Here is a 17114-nt window from a genome sequence, read left to right on the forward strand (position 1 = left end):
TAATAAATTAGTCCTTTTTAAATTACATTTTATTCTATGTGTGCAGATGTGCATTTTCTATTGTTTCCCATTTTTTGTATTTAGTACAAACATGGCAAAGGCCAGCTTGCCTGTTAAAATTAATAAGAATCAGAAAATAGTTCTGAGCCACTTGAACTGAAATAGAATCTTTCCACTACCTTCAAGAACAAAGTCATTCCCAAACTACAGAATCCTATGGATATATGATGGGGAAGCCAATCTACTTCCTAAGATTTATATTTACCAGGCTTTTGTAAAATTCTGTGTTAACAACTGGAGATCTATAGAAAGCCATAGTTGGAGACAGCAGTAGGCAGACACAGACCCATGCTTAATAATAATTTAAAGCAAGCAAAGAGCAAAAAAATATTTTGTCTAACCAGGCTAGAAATGCCAAATAACACCAATTAAATGAAGCACACTGAGAACAAGACAAACATTCTGTATTCCTTACACACCACTCTAGTTGGTCACTGCTTATCTCTCTCCTTCATCATATCAATGTAGCTCAGCACCTCTAGAGTCTTTCTGCTAGGTAAACACATATATTCAGCTTCAGGAGTAAATGCAGGTCCTCCTGCTGTGCTGCCCGTGCCCGCGGGCTGCAGCTCCTCAGGCGCTGGTGTTTTGTGCCCCCCAGCGGTGCTCGCTGTGCCGTGAGGAGGGGCCCCCTCCGGGCTGCGGGCAAAGGGGAGGGAGCTCCCACAGCTGCACACCTGCAGGCTGTCACACTGGGTGGCAACATCCACTTTCTCTGCTTCTGTAACAGAGCTCTCAGTCTGCGACCACGAATCACACCTGGTACTGCCAGTGACAGGCTCTCTTTTCCAGGGTCGGCGAGATGAGCTGCCTTCAGATGGGGCACTGTGGTTTTCATTTTCCTCCTTCATGGTACACAAAACAGAGCCTTTCTCCTGAAGGTGAGTTGCTTCTTCTCTAGACAAAATATTGCTGGCCTGGAGAGGTACCGTTCTGGTGTGAGAAACCATGGGGGGCTCTGCACTTGCTGAGGCTGAGACCAGGTTGTCATCATCTATCTTCAAGGACTGTTCATTCAGATAGGCCTTCTTTTTGGCTGTGTCTTCCTCTTCAGACTTTGGACAGAATTGTGTAAATGCAACTGGTTAAATAGTTCAATGATTAAGGACTAAGTTAATTACTAACTAATTAGTTAACGACAGCTAACTAGGTTGTTCAGCCTGGAGAAGAGAAACCTCCAGGGCGACTTCATAGCAGCCTTCCAGTATTTGAAAGAGCCTAGAAGAAAGCTGGGGAGGGACTTTTTAGTAGGGCATATAGTGAGAGGCCACAAAGTAATGGCTTTAAATTTGAAGAGGGGAGATTTAGATTAGAGATGGGGAGGAAATGCTTCACTATGAGACACTGGCACAGGTTATACAGGGAAGCTGTGGAAGCCCTCTAGGGAAGTTTTCAAGGGCAGGCTGGATGGGGCTCTGAGCAACCTGATTTAGTGGGAGGTGTCTCTGCCCATACAAAGGGGTTGGAAATAGATGGGCTTTGTGGTCCTTTCCAAACCAAACCATTCTCTGATACTATTATTGTATAATATCTAAGTTAATTAAATAAACAGAAAGACCAGAACTGTCTGGGTTTGGTTCTTTGGGATTTTACTGATTCTTTCTCCAAGGGTGTAGAATCATGGAATCATAGAACTATTCAGGTTAGAAAAGACCCTTGGGAACACCGAGTCCAACCATTATCCCTACTCTACAAAGTTCTCTCCTAAACCATATCCACCAGCACTACATCCAAACAACCCTTAAAAACATCCAGGGATAGTGACTCAACTACCTCCCTGGGCAGCCTATTCCAGTGTCTGACCACTCTTTCTGTGAAAAAGTTTTTCCTGATGTCTAGTCTAAACTCACCCTGTTGCAGCTTGAAGCCATTACCTCTTGTTCTGTTGCTAATTACCTGTGAAAAGAGACCAGCAACAACCTCTCTACAAAGACCTTTCAGATAGTTGTAGAGACTGATGAGGTCTCCCCTCAGCCTCCTCTTTCTCAAACTAAACATTGCCAGCTGCTTCAAGTGTTCTTCATAAAATTGATTCTCTAGGCCCTTCACCAGCTTTATTGCCCTCCTCTGTACTCGCTCCAGCACCTCGATATCTCTTGAATTGAGGTGCCCAAATCTGGACACAACACTCCAGGTGTGGTCTCACCAGTGCTGAGTACAGGGGGACAATCACCTCTCTTCTTCTGCTGGTCACACTATTTCTAATACAAGCCAGGATACCATTGGCTTTCTTGGCCACCTGGGCACACTGCTGGCTCATATTCAGTTGCTTGTCAATGAGAACCCCCAGGTCCTTTTCTGCCAGACACTTTCTAGCCACACTTCCCCAAGCCTGGAGCATTGCCTGGGGTTGTTGTGGCCCAAGTGCAGGACCTGGCACTTGGCCTTGTTGAAGCCCAGACCATTAATATTAGCCCAGTGATCCAATCTATCCAAGTCTCTCTGTAGAGCCTCCCTGTCCTCATGCAGATCAACACTCCTGTTTGATGTCATCTGCAAACTTACTGATAATACACACTATATCCTTATCAAGATCATCAATAAGGATGTTAAACAGAAATGGTCCCAACACTGAGCCCTGAGGAACACCACTTGTGACTGGCCCCAGCTGGATTTGACTCCATTGACCACCATTCTCTGGGCCCAACTGTCCAGCCAGTGCTTGATCCAACAGATCATATGCTCATCCAGGCCTTAAGCAGCCAGAGAGTTATGAGAGTTCCATGGGGAACTGTGGCAAATGCTTTTGGGGGTCCAGACAGGCAATATCCACAGCCTTTCCCTCATCCAATAGTTGGTTCATCAGGTTATAAAAGGAGATCAGGTTCATCAGGCAGGACCTGCCTTTCATAAACCTATGCTGACTGGGCCTGATCCCCTGGTTATCCTCTGTATGTCTTCTAATGACACTCAAGATGATCTGCTCCATGACCTTCCCTGGTACCGAGGTCAGATTGACAGGTCTATAGTTTCCTGGATCCTCCTTTCTGCCTTTCTTATAGATGGGTGTTACATTTGCTACCCTCCAGTCCATTGGGACCTCCCCAGTTAGCTAGGACTTCAGGTCAATAATGAAAAGTGGCTTGGCCATCACATCTGCCAACTCTTCCAGCACCCTTGGATGTAGCCCATCCAGTCCCACTGACTTGTGTGTGTGTTTAAGTGGTGTAGTAGGTCTCTGACCACTCCTTCTTTAATTGTGATTACTTCATTCTGCATCTCCTCCCTGTCTCCTATCTCATGTGGTTACTCCTGACCTTTGTTGAAGAGGTAGGAAAGGAAGAGGTAGGAATTTATATTCCTACTTTGTGGCATTTTTGTGTTCAAGAATAGCTGAAAACCGTGTGTGAAATCCCCCTGCCTTATAGGCATGTCAAGTAAGGCAGCTGTACAAGGGACAGTGCAGAAGCATGTTTGGCATCTTCCCACAGCCACGTTACTGTAATTCCACACAAGAGACCAAACCACATGTCTGCTAAACTACTTAGGAAAGTTTACAGCTAATTTCTTTTCTTCCTCACAATTGAGGTTGCTCAGTACAAAACAAAAATATTAATAAGGATCCAGTTACACCCACTCTTTGATACACTCAGAGATGATTCAAATGAACCCCTGCAAAGCCATGAAGGGGCAGTACTCACTGTGTCAGGACTGGAGCTGAAACAGCTCTCTGTCTGCCTTGGAGAGTAACTGGGGGACTGGCTGCTGGGTGGTGACTCCACATCTGAAAAAACAGATGAACAGGGGGAAAAAAATGTATTCACCAAATATTCCTCAAACATCCAGTTTTCAAGTATAGCATGTAGAACTATACATTCCTACTTCTGATGCAGTTTTAAGATATTGTTTAAAGTATTAGTGAAGTTCTTGGCAATAGCAAATTCTCCTTTCAGGACAATGCATCTCAACAGACTGTGTCAGACAGGTCCTCCAGATCTTCAGCTGTGCTGTTGATCAGCAGCCTGCACCAGCAGCAGAACTGTGCTACCCAAAAAGAGGAAGGACTCTGCAGAGCAGAATGCAGGGAGAGAGGGCAGCAAAACTTCCTGCACACATTGGCTGCCATAAAAGCTGCATGGGCGTATGGCCATGTTTTTCTCTTGGAGGCCCTTGGGAGTCTTTCTGCTCTGAAATGCAGCCAGTGCAGCTGCCCCTTCAGCTACCAAGGGAGCAAAAAGGACATGGGACCTCCCTGCTCCCTTCATTCTGTCCACATGTGGAATGACAACATATAGCCTTGTGGAAGAGAATAAAGACTAGTAAAGACTGGACCAGTAAAATGGCACATGTCAAATATCTAATGATTATATTAATTAATACAGAAAACATGTCCAAGCTTTTTTCCAATCATCAGAGGTCTGCAGGACTAGAAATAATGGAAATAACTAGCATTTTCTTGGCACTTTTACTATATGGTGATAGTAAACTTGATTTCTGGTGCTCAGATTGATACTCTATTTACTTCTCTCATGGATTTAATCTTTTTAACAGTTGCCCCTACTTTCAGAGCTGACTTTTCAGTTTTGGTAACAACTTTGGAGGAAATGGGACAGTGAAAACTGTGTGTGTAATACTCACCAAAAATAAGTTAATCTGAATTTATCTCCTCAAGGGAAAACAAATACAGATAGTTCTTAGTTACCTGGTAATGCTAGTCTTCTTTATACTGTGCTTCGTGAATAAAAAATACAAGCCCTCATCAAATGCTACGTCCTAAAAAGATCAAAACACTTCTCTCTGGCTTTAAAAGCAACTGTTTCATCTCACACTTAGAGAAAAATCCGATTTTTAAAAATAATAATGTATAAATGGTACTAACCTTTCTGCATCTGTTGAAGATTTGAACTCGTTCCAGACTTATACTCCTTCTCTCGTGCTGTTGTGAACTTTTGAAAATAATTGTTAATAGTGAGTGAGGGTTCATCAGGATCAGCACCTCAGTTTAAAACATTTGGTTTCTATCTTACATCAAGGAGTCACTGCACTGTACCAAAAATATGAACAGGTAGAAAACCCCTGGGCAACATTATATGTGCCTTAGTGACTTCTACATGCAAAATATCTGAAAGATTCTATATATGTATAATGGCATGAAGCTCCTTTGCAATACTGAAGTGTCCTGCATATAGTATCTGGGCACTGCACGGAGAATCTGACCCTAAGGGTTAATGGGTAACTTGCACAATGGATTTCAGGCATCAGCTTAGGTGTGAATCAAACTGGGTAAATTATGGACCTGAAAGGACTACCTGAACCACTTAACTAGAAGCTGTTTTTTCTGGATTTCATATATAAACTATGATGGAAAAGAAGCTTCCACAGAAGTTAATTCAGTGAAGCTAAATTCACATTCTAACTGTTGAGGACATTCCTCGTCTACCTCAAATGAATGGTGCAAACAATAGGCTTGACAAAAAAAAACACGTCTTTTTAAAAGTTACCTCTTTGAATCCAAAGAGCTGTCTCTGTCTCCAGGCTGATTCTTTCACAGACTCATCATCACTGAGGGATGCAAACACAGAGTTCTTTGGTAAGTGATTTCCCCTCCTCTCCATTTTTTTTTTTTTTTTTTTTTTCTGGATTAAAGTCATTACTTGTGACTTTTTTGTCTTCAGTTTTTATTTTGTCTTCAGCAACCATGAAATGCTTCCCACTGCTGAGATAATTGGATTACTTCTGAGCCTGAGACTTAACACCAAGAACCTGTTTTTCACAAAATTCACTTGGGTTGAAATGCAAAACGTTACATGGTCAATGACAGAAGATAGTGCTGCTTTGTAAAATGGAAAGTGTTATGGATCAGTATTCAATGAAACTGTGTTTTGTAAAACATGGGGCACACACATATGCTAACTTTAGCTCAGGAAGGACATTAACTTCCTCTATAGTCAGTGGGAGGAGACAGGGTCTTTTAGAGGGCAAGTCAGAGCAACAGCTTAACTTCAGGGACTCCAGGCTGTCCGATGAAGCATTTTTTCTCTGTACTTATTATAGGCAGATGAACAATGGTACAAAGGGGTTACATACACATAAGGTTATTCACATTACTCACTACTGGTTTCACTGGGAAGAGTTGTATCCTCAGTAATACTGTTTAGAATTATGCCTTCATGTCCTCTTAGCAGGATTTCTCCAAATCAGCAAGGTCTCTGCAATAGTCATTAGTTAATAAATGGATAATTTCTATGGAACTCACCTTTGTTTTCTGGAATAGTTCTGTACATTCTCATTCAGGTTGATCTGCTGATCACAGTGATAAGCATATGTCTCTAAAACAAAAAAGTAAACCTTGATTTCTAAATGCAATCATATAATTGAAATAAAAGCTTTTGTCAGTTTTTTAGAATAATTCATATAATTTTATTTAAAATTAAATAGCTGCATTCTGAAGATTCATTAAATGGTTTTGGTCAGGGCAGACAGATCTCTGCTTATAAAAACATATGCTTTTAAAAGGAGAATAAAAATCAGAATGTATGTCCTTAAAATACTTACACTCACCTATTTTTTCAAGGTTTGCAGGTTTTTCTTCGGTTTCAGAAGGTATGAAGCACTGCTGTCCCTCATAACAGTCCTGCAGGTGAGTTTTATGAAGTCCACTGTTTTTCTTGTAGCTTGCACTTGAGACACTGTTACTTTTAAACAACAGCTGTTCTGGAGCTGTGAAAATGCCTTCAAGATGTCTGTCTTCAGAACTGTTCTTTGCATTCATTGCACAATAGGCCTCTCTGGTAACATAACAATAATTTCTGTTGGTCATTTTATTTCTATCATCAGGATCAGTGGAAAAAATGGCCCTATTGCTTTGGTTAACAAAAAGATTCAAATGCTTTGTGGAAGGAATATTATGGATTGGTTGGCTCTCGTCTTCAAACACGGCCAGAAAGGAACAATCACTTCCATCTTGGGGAGCTTTCAGTTCTGCACTTTCTTTCACAGCATCAAACAACAGTTCTTTTATTCCTTCACTGGTTTCTGATTCATTACTTGGCATTATCACTGGATTTTTCCTGGCAGAATTCATATAGTCTAGCCTGGGGGTGGTGGGTGAGGTATGAGGGGGAGGTGTAGAAAAGAAAAAACAGTTTGCTCAGTACATAAATAAGCAAAATACAAACTGCTAACAAAACAAATTATTATTAATTATAAAAATCTCAAATACTTTAGTGCTTGACACACTTGCTTTTATCCCAAACTTACATTATTTCAACTAGCAAAGTGTCCTGTGTTTTATTTCCCCTTTATAGTAAGGTTGATTTAAAATGGGTTCTGATTCATGATGTCTCCCAACATAGCAAGACATGGAGCACATCCTGAGTAAGGAACTGTGATTTATAAAATCAGCCACAGCATGTCACTGCTGCTCCACCAGCTGAACAAAACAGGGCACTTCGGGGGGAAAAAAAAAGAGAGAAAAAAAGAGAGAAAAAGGGAGGAAGAAAAAGGGAGGAAAAAAAAGAGGAAGACAGCTTCTTCTGCTGATAAAAATAGCTTGTTCTTTAACACTACAGTTCTCTCCTCTACTGAAAGGGAATAATAACAACAATAATAACAACAACAACAATCTCTATGTACTGCTTAATTCCTCTTTAGCAACTGACTTCCATCTGTACTTGAGATCAGTAATCCTAATGCAGTACAGGAGTTTCCTATTCTATGGTCAGGAAGCCAGTCAGACATTTTGTTTTGCCTGTATTTCCCTACCCACCTTCTGACAGTAGTGGGTTTGAAGATGCTAGCATGCTAGAATCAGCAGCGTGAAAGCACTTGTGCTTTCACTTACTTGGCTCTTAATCTAACATTTTCACTGTTTTTTCTAGGCTCGATCCGTTGACTGAACTTCTAGAGAATCTCAGCAAAAAGTTGAGAGCCTTCTGAAGCACAGAGAACTGGCAAAGGTGGCCATTAAAAAAAAATGCCCTTTAAAAAAATATTTGAGGAATGTTATCAATGGAACTTGAAAACTGAAATGTAGTTCAGAAAACTCTTACTAGAAAAAAAATAAATCTGTATTGATCAGCAAATACTTGGAACTGGATGAAGATTCTAGAGAACTTAAATGAGGAAGCAGTGTTCTCTCCTTATGTAGAAGACTTTTAAAAGGCTAAACACACGAGACTTTGTTTCTAGAGAAACCTGGATACATCTACATGAGGAAAGTAAGAACATTCCGTGGAGCAATTCAGAGGCTCCTTTGTCACTCCAGCTGCACATTTGGTAATTCTAAGAAAAAGTTAATAGATTAAGAAATAGCTAAGTACTATTCAGAGTGAAAGACACCTGCTCTTTTTATAAGATACCTATTTTTTTTAGTTAATAATTAATGATCTCGAGGTGCCACAGCTCTCAGATATATGCATATTTATTACATAATCAGTATGTTACAATTACATTAAAAGATTATATGAGTTTATACTCTACTTTTCACACAAAGCAAAAGAAACTCCCTTCCCAGGAGAACTGCCAGCTCTTGAGGCAGAAGATTTTATGTCTATAATGAATGAAACAAAATAAGGAGGATACAAAGAAATGGATTTGAAGAACAGTTGGAAAGGAGATGCTGTCAGTGAATGGGCAGAGGACTAAGGCAGGTGCCATAAGCAGACAAGTGCAGGCCTGAGAGGCTGTGAAGATATGAAAAGGAAGATGCAGGTGAGATAAGGTTACATAGGTCTTTAATGTAAATATACTCATCAGGTATTCACCAAAATACACAGCAAGGTGAATGTTATCCTCATTTTAGATTTTGCTGGAGAAAGCTGGGAGAAACTAGAGAAGACAGAAAGAGAAAGTTAAGGGGACTAAGAATGGAAGTTGATGTCTTCATGCAGTTATCATGTGGTCAGTGAGCTTATCAGTCACTTGACTCCCCAGGCAAACAGGCTGTAGGTACTTTGGGAACAGCAAAATAATATATACAGCCTTTTTATGGCTCTCTCCAGCCTAAGCTAGAGACTGCTAGAAACTTTCAATGAGATAGCAGACTAACAGAATAAAAAGAGTAAAGAAAGATTAGCCCTGTAAGACCCCTAGACTCAGGCAAGAGCCCCTGGAAAGAAACTGAAATAAAATGTTCAGTATAAATGTATCTGGCCCTAAACACTCTCTGATTAAAAAGATTTTTAATCAGCACATGCAAAAATAAATATATTCTAGGTTTCTAACCATTCTTTTTTTTTTTTTTTTTAAGTGTATATTCTCATAAAAGTATTATTGAAACAATTCTAAAAAATTAAAATAAAATTTAAATTTAAAATGCTGTTGTAGGATCACATATGAAAGAGAAGGGGAAAAATTCTTGGTTCCTGGAATCCCAAATGTAAACAAGGTAGGTGGAAAAGTTGCTCAATTGCTACAGTATCACGGTCATAAAAAAAGCACTTGCAAGAGTGACCAGCACTAATGAGAGCTGGGACAGCCACCTGCCCTGTGGACTATTAGTAAATCTGTGCTACTTACTCGGGGTGGATTCAGTATCACCATCATGTGTGATGTTGCAAGTGGTGTGACCAAGGTTCCAAGTGCCTTCCTAAAATTCACCTTTTGCTGCCTTCCAGCAAATGTCAATACCTAGGTATATTCAGTCTTTCTATTTAACTTCAATTTCTACTTGAAAATCATCAAAACTCAGTGAAATACCAAGTAGCAGTAGGTTTTAGATTATCTTAGTATCTTTCTTACTTAAACCTGACTGTTATTTCTCTCTGTAATGAAAAATCACTGCTTACCTATGCAATGGTTTAAACAGTTCCTGAGGCACAGTGTCAGACTTCCTGAACATATATTGGCTTGGAGGTTTTGTGGTCCAAGGGTCTTGATCAGAACTATTTCCTCGCTAAGAAAACAGTAGAAGCTGTCAAACTCTGGATATATGTAATAGTTACAGTGTTTTAAACTTTAAGGTTTGGTTTATAAACAATATGCATGCTTTCTCTGCAAAATTGCTGCCTACTCAGTCAGTCCACTCCTACACTAATGTGTGGGGTTATTTTTTCTGAGGTGCAGGGTGTTGTATTCCTCTGTGTTAAACTCTATGAAGTTCCTGGTGACCTCCTGGTTATCAAGGTCTCTCTGAGTAGCAGCCCTGCTACTGTAATTATCACTCTGCCAATTTGGTGTCAAGCATGAACCTGCTGATGTGATAAGGGTGCATTCCATCTCATTGTGCAACGAGAGTTCTAATGAAGATGTGCCAGGCTTGGTATTAATCTCTGGGGATCCCTGTCATTACTGACCTGTTGCCAATAGACTTTAGCCCATAGACAACTACTTTGAGCATGGTGGCAACAGACAGTTTTTTAACAATCTTAGTGTCCACTCCTTTGATTCATACCTCCCCGCTTTGGCTACTAGGGTCCCATGAGAAACCTTGTAAAAAGACTTCCTAAAGTTGAGGTAAATAGTATCTGCTGCTTTGCCTTATTCGTAGAGCCAGACATTTCATCACAGAAGGCAATCAGGTTCATCAGGCAGAGTGTGGCCTTGGAAAATCTATGCTGGCAGTTCCCAGACGCCTTCTTGTTCTTCTTGTACCTTGGAATTGCTTCTGGGACATCAAGTTCCAGAGTCCTTTCAGGGACAGAGCTGAGAAGCTTTCCTGATCACCACAGTCTTTCAAAGATGATACACATCTGCCCTGCAGTGGTGTCATCCAAATTCCTCAATATACTTGGATGCACCCTATCCAGTCCCATGCACTTTTAATGACCAAGCTACTAAGGATTCCCTGACTTGATCCTTCACTACTGTTTTGTACCACTCTTCCTCATACTCTCTACTGAGCTTGAAGACATGCTAGAGAGCAGACGGCAGAAATGCCTGGAGCAAAGTAGGTCTCAAGTGCCTCAGACTTTTCCATCTCCTTTGCCACTAGGTCATCAACTCTGTTTATTGGTGGACAGTATTTTCCTTGGTTTCCTTTTGCTGATGATATACCTATAGAAGTTCTCCTTGCTGCCCTTCCTTCTGCAGATATCAGCAATACTGGATGCTCAGTGAACAAAAGTTCATTAAGTGTATTTCATAACAACAAAATAAATATTATTGTATTTATGGAATATTCATCATCACCAGCCTACAAGAAATGTAATTATCTTCACCCTAACACTAACTCTCCACACCAAACAAATGAAAGTTTGTTTAAAATAATTCTGCTAAAAATGACAAAATATTAGTCAAACCTGGTTTTGCAGCTTCTTTTCATAGGTCTGCTCCCAAGTGTTGCCCATTGGGTTTGTGTTGAAATTTTCTTCAGAAAACTGTGTAGAGTTAGAGGACCAAAAAACAGAAGGGGACAACGGGCAGGCATTAAACTGTCTTGCCATGTTGTCTTCATGTTCCATACTAGACTCAGCATACCTTAATTCTGTTACTTGGGACAACTAGACAAAATATAGCAAGGAGATATTTTATTTATCTGAAACTGTTTTGATAGAAGCATGAAGTTCAAAGTAATAAAATATTTCTATCTATTTTACACCTCTGCACATATACCACATGCAAGAGCAGATTTTCATGTATTCTGATATGACTTTTTCATGAAAAACATAGGGTAATAAGGGCTTATTTCAGGGAAACACCTAAGTACCTACCTTAGCTGAAGCCTGCCCACAAATGTTATCCTGAGCAGAAATGGGTACACATACATTTTTTTCCTTAGATGTATAGACAGATAATCTGCTGACTTGGTTCTTAAGTAGTAAGATGAAAAATATTTTACACCATTGAGAACTCCAGCATATTGTGATACCAAGAATGCTATCTCACTCAGATCAGAACACAAGGAGAAATTTGAAGGCAAAACTCATGAAATGTCACTGTATACACAGCTGCTTGGAAGTAATGCCTGTAATCCAGCTTATCTATGAAAAGCAGCACAAACTACAGAGTGCAGAAGTCTTGTACATTAATTGCACAAAATCTTTGTCCCATTAAACCATACAGTTCCAGAAAGCTGGAAATCATTAAGTGTATAGCCATTCTTTCTTCTAAATCAAGTGGATATATCTTAATTACTTAAATTGGATATACTTAAATTTATGACAATTTTAAAACCAGTTCTTTGCAACATATAGGCTTTGAACTTTAATTTTTGATCCATACATTAAATTAGGTTTCTGTGTGTGCAGATTTTAGCACACATTTTTATGAACTCATGTAAATCTATCCCTACAAGTGGAGCTTTAGGACAAACTCAGCTAGCATCTTAAGCCATTATTTCTGGCCACACTAAATATGAAATATATCCTCTCTGTGCTCAAGAAAAAGATTTTCCCTGTAACCTCAATAAGTGTATGCACTTCTCAGTGATATCCACTGAGACTTGTACTTCCTCTTGAAGACTCACTTCTGTCTGTGCTTCTCACATTTCATCATTTCATATTTCTGCATATTGTTTAAAAATTTACTAGCTGTTTGTTTCAGTGTCTTTCCCATAATCTTTGTACTTTGTGACTAGCTTAGATCACAGATATTCTGAAGTATTATAGAAAATGCCTAAAAGAAGGTGAGCCTTTCAAGAAATATGTAAAAAATGGCAGGAACAAATATAACATTTTCTATTAAAATATGACTGGCATATGATATATCAGTATAGCCTTAAAGAGAAACACTTTGAATGTTTCAGTATCCATGAGATTTGGTTACTCCTTGAAAAATCACTTAAAAATACAGTCATTGCTGCACATTTTTAGCTTTACATCAGTGAGAACAATTAACTTCCTTACATGATGCTGGTATTTTACTTTCTCTGAGAGATGCTGCCTTCTGCTGTCCAATACTTGCTGTTGTAACCTTGTAAAATGAATAAAAACAAGCCTATGAAATACAACATATAAGATCTAGAAGAATAAAAACATTCCTAGTATTAATTTGAAAATAATTTAATAATATTTTTCCACACATCTTAAGGACTGATTCTTAAGCCGTTACAAGCACTAGTGTCTGAGTCAGTCACTTCAGGATGTCTGAATTTGGTTGGGAAAACTGTAAGTGGAAAATGGTGTTTGAATAGACTGCTCTGCAAGACAAACTTACTGTATGTACCTGATAGGAGTAAAGAAAGGTTTGGGTTTTTTTAAATCTCTGAGCTTCATATACAGTTTTTTATTTAGAATACATTTATTTACCATCTCAGAGTAAAAGTATCACTGGAATGCCCGGAGTGATTGTGAAACTTCTTCATCTTAGAATGGTATGTTTATGTTTACTCAATACCACAAGTATAAGACCACGATGAAATCCCTTTCTAGAACTTCCTTAAAGCTTGACTACTGCCTGTTTTATACAAGTACCTGTTCTGGATGTCATCTAAGTTTGGCATATGCTGTGTTCTTAGTGGTGACATGGGAAGCTCTATGTTGTGCCTTTTAAGAGGTATTTTTACATCCTCAGTGATATCAATGTGGACTGGTTTCCTGATGTTCTCTGCAAGGAAAGTATTTGGAATGTCAGTGCTGGGCCTGGAGAAAGTTTTGAGCCTCCTGAATTTAAATTAGCGTTTAAAAGTTATTGTTTTAAGTTTATTAATCAATTTAAAGCCATATTTTTTACTTTCTTTATTACTAGCAATGCAAGAGCTCTATTCTAAATTGCACTGTAGTATAAAATTATTTACAGCCAGCTGCTCTGTGTAGACAGGCTCTGTTGCCCTCCTCAGTCACCTTCTAATCTTCCTGAGCATAGGACAACAACTTCTCCACGATCTGGTTTATGGATATGTCACAGAGGATAAGAGTTAGGACTCTTGTAAGTTGTAGAGATCTTTTTTTAGGATCTTAATGATGGATTTTGAGACAGATACTTTGGGTAGAACTGAGAGAATATTCCAAATGCCTCCCAAAAGTTATGAGAAAAGAAATTGAATACAAATGGACCCATTCAATGGCAAAGGCAAAAAGAAATGGATGTAAAAATTAATGAATGGAAAAGGAAAAATTAATGAATGGAAGGAGGAAGGTGCCCAAGTGTACAAGGCTCTAAAGGTGAAGTAGGCAGTAGCCAAGGTTATTTGTTTTCTCTTATGTCCTGACTTTTTATTAAATCATAGTGTTTCTATTTACTTACAATTTAATTTTTTATTTTAGAAATAAAACAACACTTGAGCATTAAGTTATTAGTGGAAGAACAAGAACTAAAATAATAGAACTAATAGCTAAAGATAACTGACTCTGTTAACTGTGAAGTCAGAACACTGTTACATTCCACTCACCAGTGTGGTCTTTTTTGGTTGATATCTGGTTAACAACATACAGATTGAGAAGATCTAAACTGACTGCTGAACTTTTAGGAGATGATACTCCCAGAAGCTTCATTTTTGATTTAAGTTTCTTCTTTTCAAAGAATTCCTAATTTTTTTTTAAAGGGAGAATAGGTTAAGACTTAAGAAACAATTCCTAATAATAAAAGGAAATTAAGCATCTCTGAGTTCTCACACCCTGCCTACTGTTACTTAATTTACTTTTACTACCTTAAAAAAAGACTGCAAATATAATTTTTTTCATATTCAAAATAAATAATTGTTCTCTTGATGCCCAAAACTTAGTCCTGAAGCATTCATGCCTTTGTGAAAGATCATTTAAAATCTCTCTTTAAAATAAAGGACATACCAAAATGCTTCAAAGAAAAGTCTTTAAAAATTTAAATTTTACTTTTTTGGAAGCTTATCAGCTAAAATCTATAAGGACATGAGAAGTTTATTGTTCTCCAAATTTGTCTTTCTTGTCATAGGAAATATTCTTGTGACCAAAACAAACAAACACCCCCCCCTAAACAAACAAACAAATAAATAAAAGATAAAAAAAATAAAGAGGAAAAATCTCTAAGAGTGAGACTTTGGAAAGGCTTTTTGTTGCAAGGAACAGAAAGAGATACAACTAACAGTTTTAATATATCAGGCACAAATTCTGGAAAATTTAGGAAACAAAAATCTCCATTTTATAGGAAACTATTAATAATAATCCTAAAAACATAACTATCAAGCACAGCAGATGAATAAATCAAAACAGTAAGATTTCTTTATTTTAACCACAAGAAGGATATTGAAAACTGAAGGCTATGCCAAAACACAAAATAGCATTTCTTCTGAAATGTAATTCCTCTCATGTTTGCAGGTTACATGTAACTAATATATTCAAGATGCTTGTTGGCAACTATTTTCCTGTATAAATTATTATACAACAATCCTCAGCTTTCTGGAGTCCACACCCCAAAAATGTACCCATGTCCCCTCAATGTTCCAGATATTTTCTTCCCATCACATTGAGATTACTAAATTAGTATTAACTGTGTAATAGCAATTACAAAATTACCACTGTGTTAAGTAGTTTAGCATTAAGTTACTAAACACAATCCTGTCTTGGATACTTTCCTGTTTTCTCTCCTCCACAGAAGGAAATTATGTAGTTGTAATGTAAATGATGTGGCTTAGACCAATAAACCCCTCAGTAAACAGGTATTTTGAGCACTCATGGGCCCCCAGGAGACTGGGAAGGCATTGTGGGCAACAAGCTGCTGGTTGCTCCTACATTCCCTTAAAGGTTTTCATGTGAGAGATCATTTCCATGCTGTCAGTCTGTTTTTCCTCTTCCTGTATATGCCAGTGCATCTGCTCTGGGCATTGGTAACAGCTTCAGTGGTGGAACTTCCCTATACTGTCTCTTTTTTACCAGCTGCTGAGGAGCAAACTGACTAAACTATGGTTCTAACTATCTTCTCCTTTCCCCCTGCCCCCCCCGCCCCTTTCCTGTTTGCAATGTTTCCTGCTATGCCAGGGATAAATTTGATTCTATTATTTCACTTTCAGATTCAAAACGCAAATAAGCTGCCCTACTTTTGCAAATGCCAGAATAAAATACTTCAGTGAGCCCAGTATTCTTTTATGTAGCCCAGAAAAATAGCTGTGTGTATGTGTGCTAGGCTAGCTGACCTCGTGGTTGTCACTGTGAGGTTCCAAGCAATCCTGTGTGTCAGCACATACCAACAAAATATAGTAACAGAAATAATTCAGTAAAACTGAAACTGGGCACATTTATTCATTCATGCCTTCTCCTACCCTCTCCTCCTCCTGCTATAGTTCAGTGTAGTATATTCAGAACAAGACTTCTGCCCTAAAAGTTACATGCAGTCAGGCAAACACATTATAAGTGTTATGCTGTAGTTTTGAACCTCACTCCAAATGCTTTGGAAGTTTTTCCTAATTGAATCAACTATAACAATATAAAATCCAAGATGGGAAGAACTGTTTACCTTTTGCTTTCTCCTTTCCCGCTTTAGTATGATTCTGCTCCTGAAAGATGGAAATAATTATTAATTGTAAGGGTACAATCTCGAGTCATGGCCTGAATTTCTTATAAACAGTATTGAGAATTTAATACACAAATACGTTATGTTACGTTACTTTATGTTATAATGGATCAATCCATCAGGTAGTAAAGTCAACATGTCTCTGTTTAAGCCACTTTGACTGATTCTGGCTTACTCAGGTAAAGATAGGATCACATGCTATCTTAGGGCTACCAAATACATATACATTAAACATTCAGAGGGAAAAGCTTTTAGGCATTTGACCTGTAATGCAACATCTCATCAATTCTTAATTTCTTAAAACATTATAAGGAATCTTTGTCAGTATACTCAGTTTTCATAATTTTCTTTATCATGCTGCAACATAGATACAGAACCATATAAAAAAAAGAAAACAAAGTAGGACAGTTCAAGCCTCTACCTTTTGGGACTTAACAGAATATTATGAATACTTTGTAAAAAAGATAAGAAACATAAATTGCCACAATGATTTTTATTGAGCTGCTCTTGTTTGTGCAATATGAGAGACAGTTACACCTTAAACTATATATCTCTTAAATTAATTACCTGCAGGACATAGTGCATAAAATTGGAGCCCTGGGTCACTACTGTGAGCAGGGTGATCATGGCTGCAGTCTTTGGGTCATTAAGATTAGGGCTTTTTTTGACAGTTATAAATATGGAGTATCCCCTTGGAAGTACTTTTTCTTTATTTTATATATTTTTTTAACTGTTTAAAGTTAGAACACTCT

The 17114-nt window shown here is 38.4% G+C and overlaps 1 protein-coding gene across 1 annotated transcript in view; it reads right to left on the bottom strand.

Annotated features, from left to right (window-relative positions):
• Positions 1-491: 491 nt before the first annotated feature.
• Positions 492-17114, bottom strand: part of LOC104387976 (chromosome unknown open reading frame, human C12orf40) — a 17766-nt gene continuing 1143 nt past the window's right edge. Inside the window, exons 2-13 of the mRNA XM_009996779.1 lie at positions 16306-16345; positions 14270-14405; positions 13353-13485; positions 12786-12852; positions 11241-11441; positions 9789-9895; positions 6562-7094; positions 6257-6329; positions 5502-5562; positions 4880-4946; positions 3702-3784; positions 492-1115 (exon numbers count right to left, since the gene is read on the bottom strand). Of these exons, the coding sequence (XP_009995081.1) occupies positions 492-1115; positions 3702-3784; positions 4880-4946; positions 5502-5562; positions 6257-6329; positions 6562-7094; positions 9789-9895; positions 11241-11441; positions 12786-12852; positions 13353-13485; positions 14270-14405; positions 16306-16345 (2125 nt within the window). The remainder of the gene's footprint in view (positions 1116-3701; positions 3785-4879; positions 4947-5501; positions 5563-6256; positions 6330-6561; positions 7095-9788; positions 9896-11240; positions 11442-12785; positions 12853-13352; positions 13486-14269; positions 14406-16305; positions 16346-17114) is intronic.

Source organism: Chaetura pelagica, unplaced genomic scaffold (genome assembly GCF_000747805.2).
Source record: "Chaetura pelagica isolate M959 unplaced genomic scaffold, ChaPel_1.0 scaffold534, whole genome shotgun sequence".
Lineage (NCBI taxonomy): Eukaryota > Metazoa > Chordata > Aves > Apodiformes > Apodidae > Chaetura > Chaetura pelagica.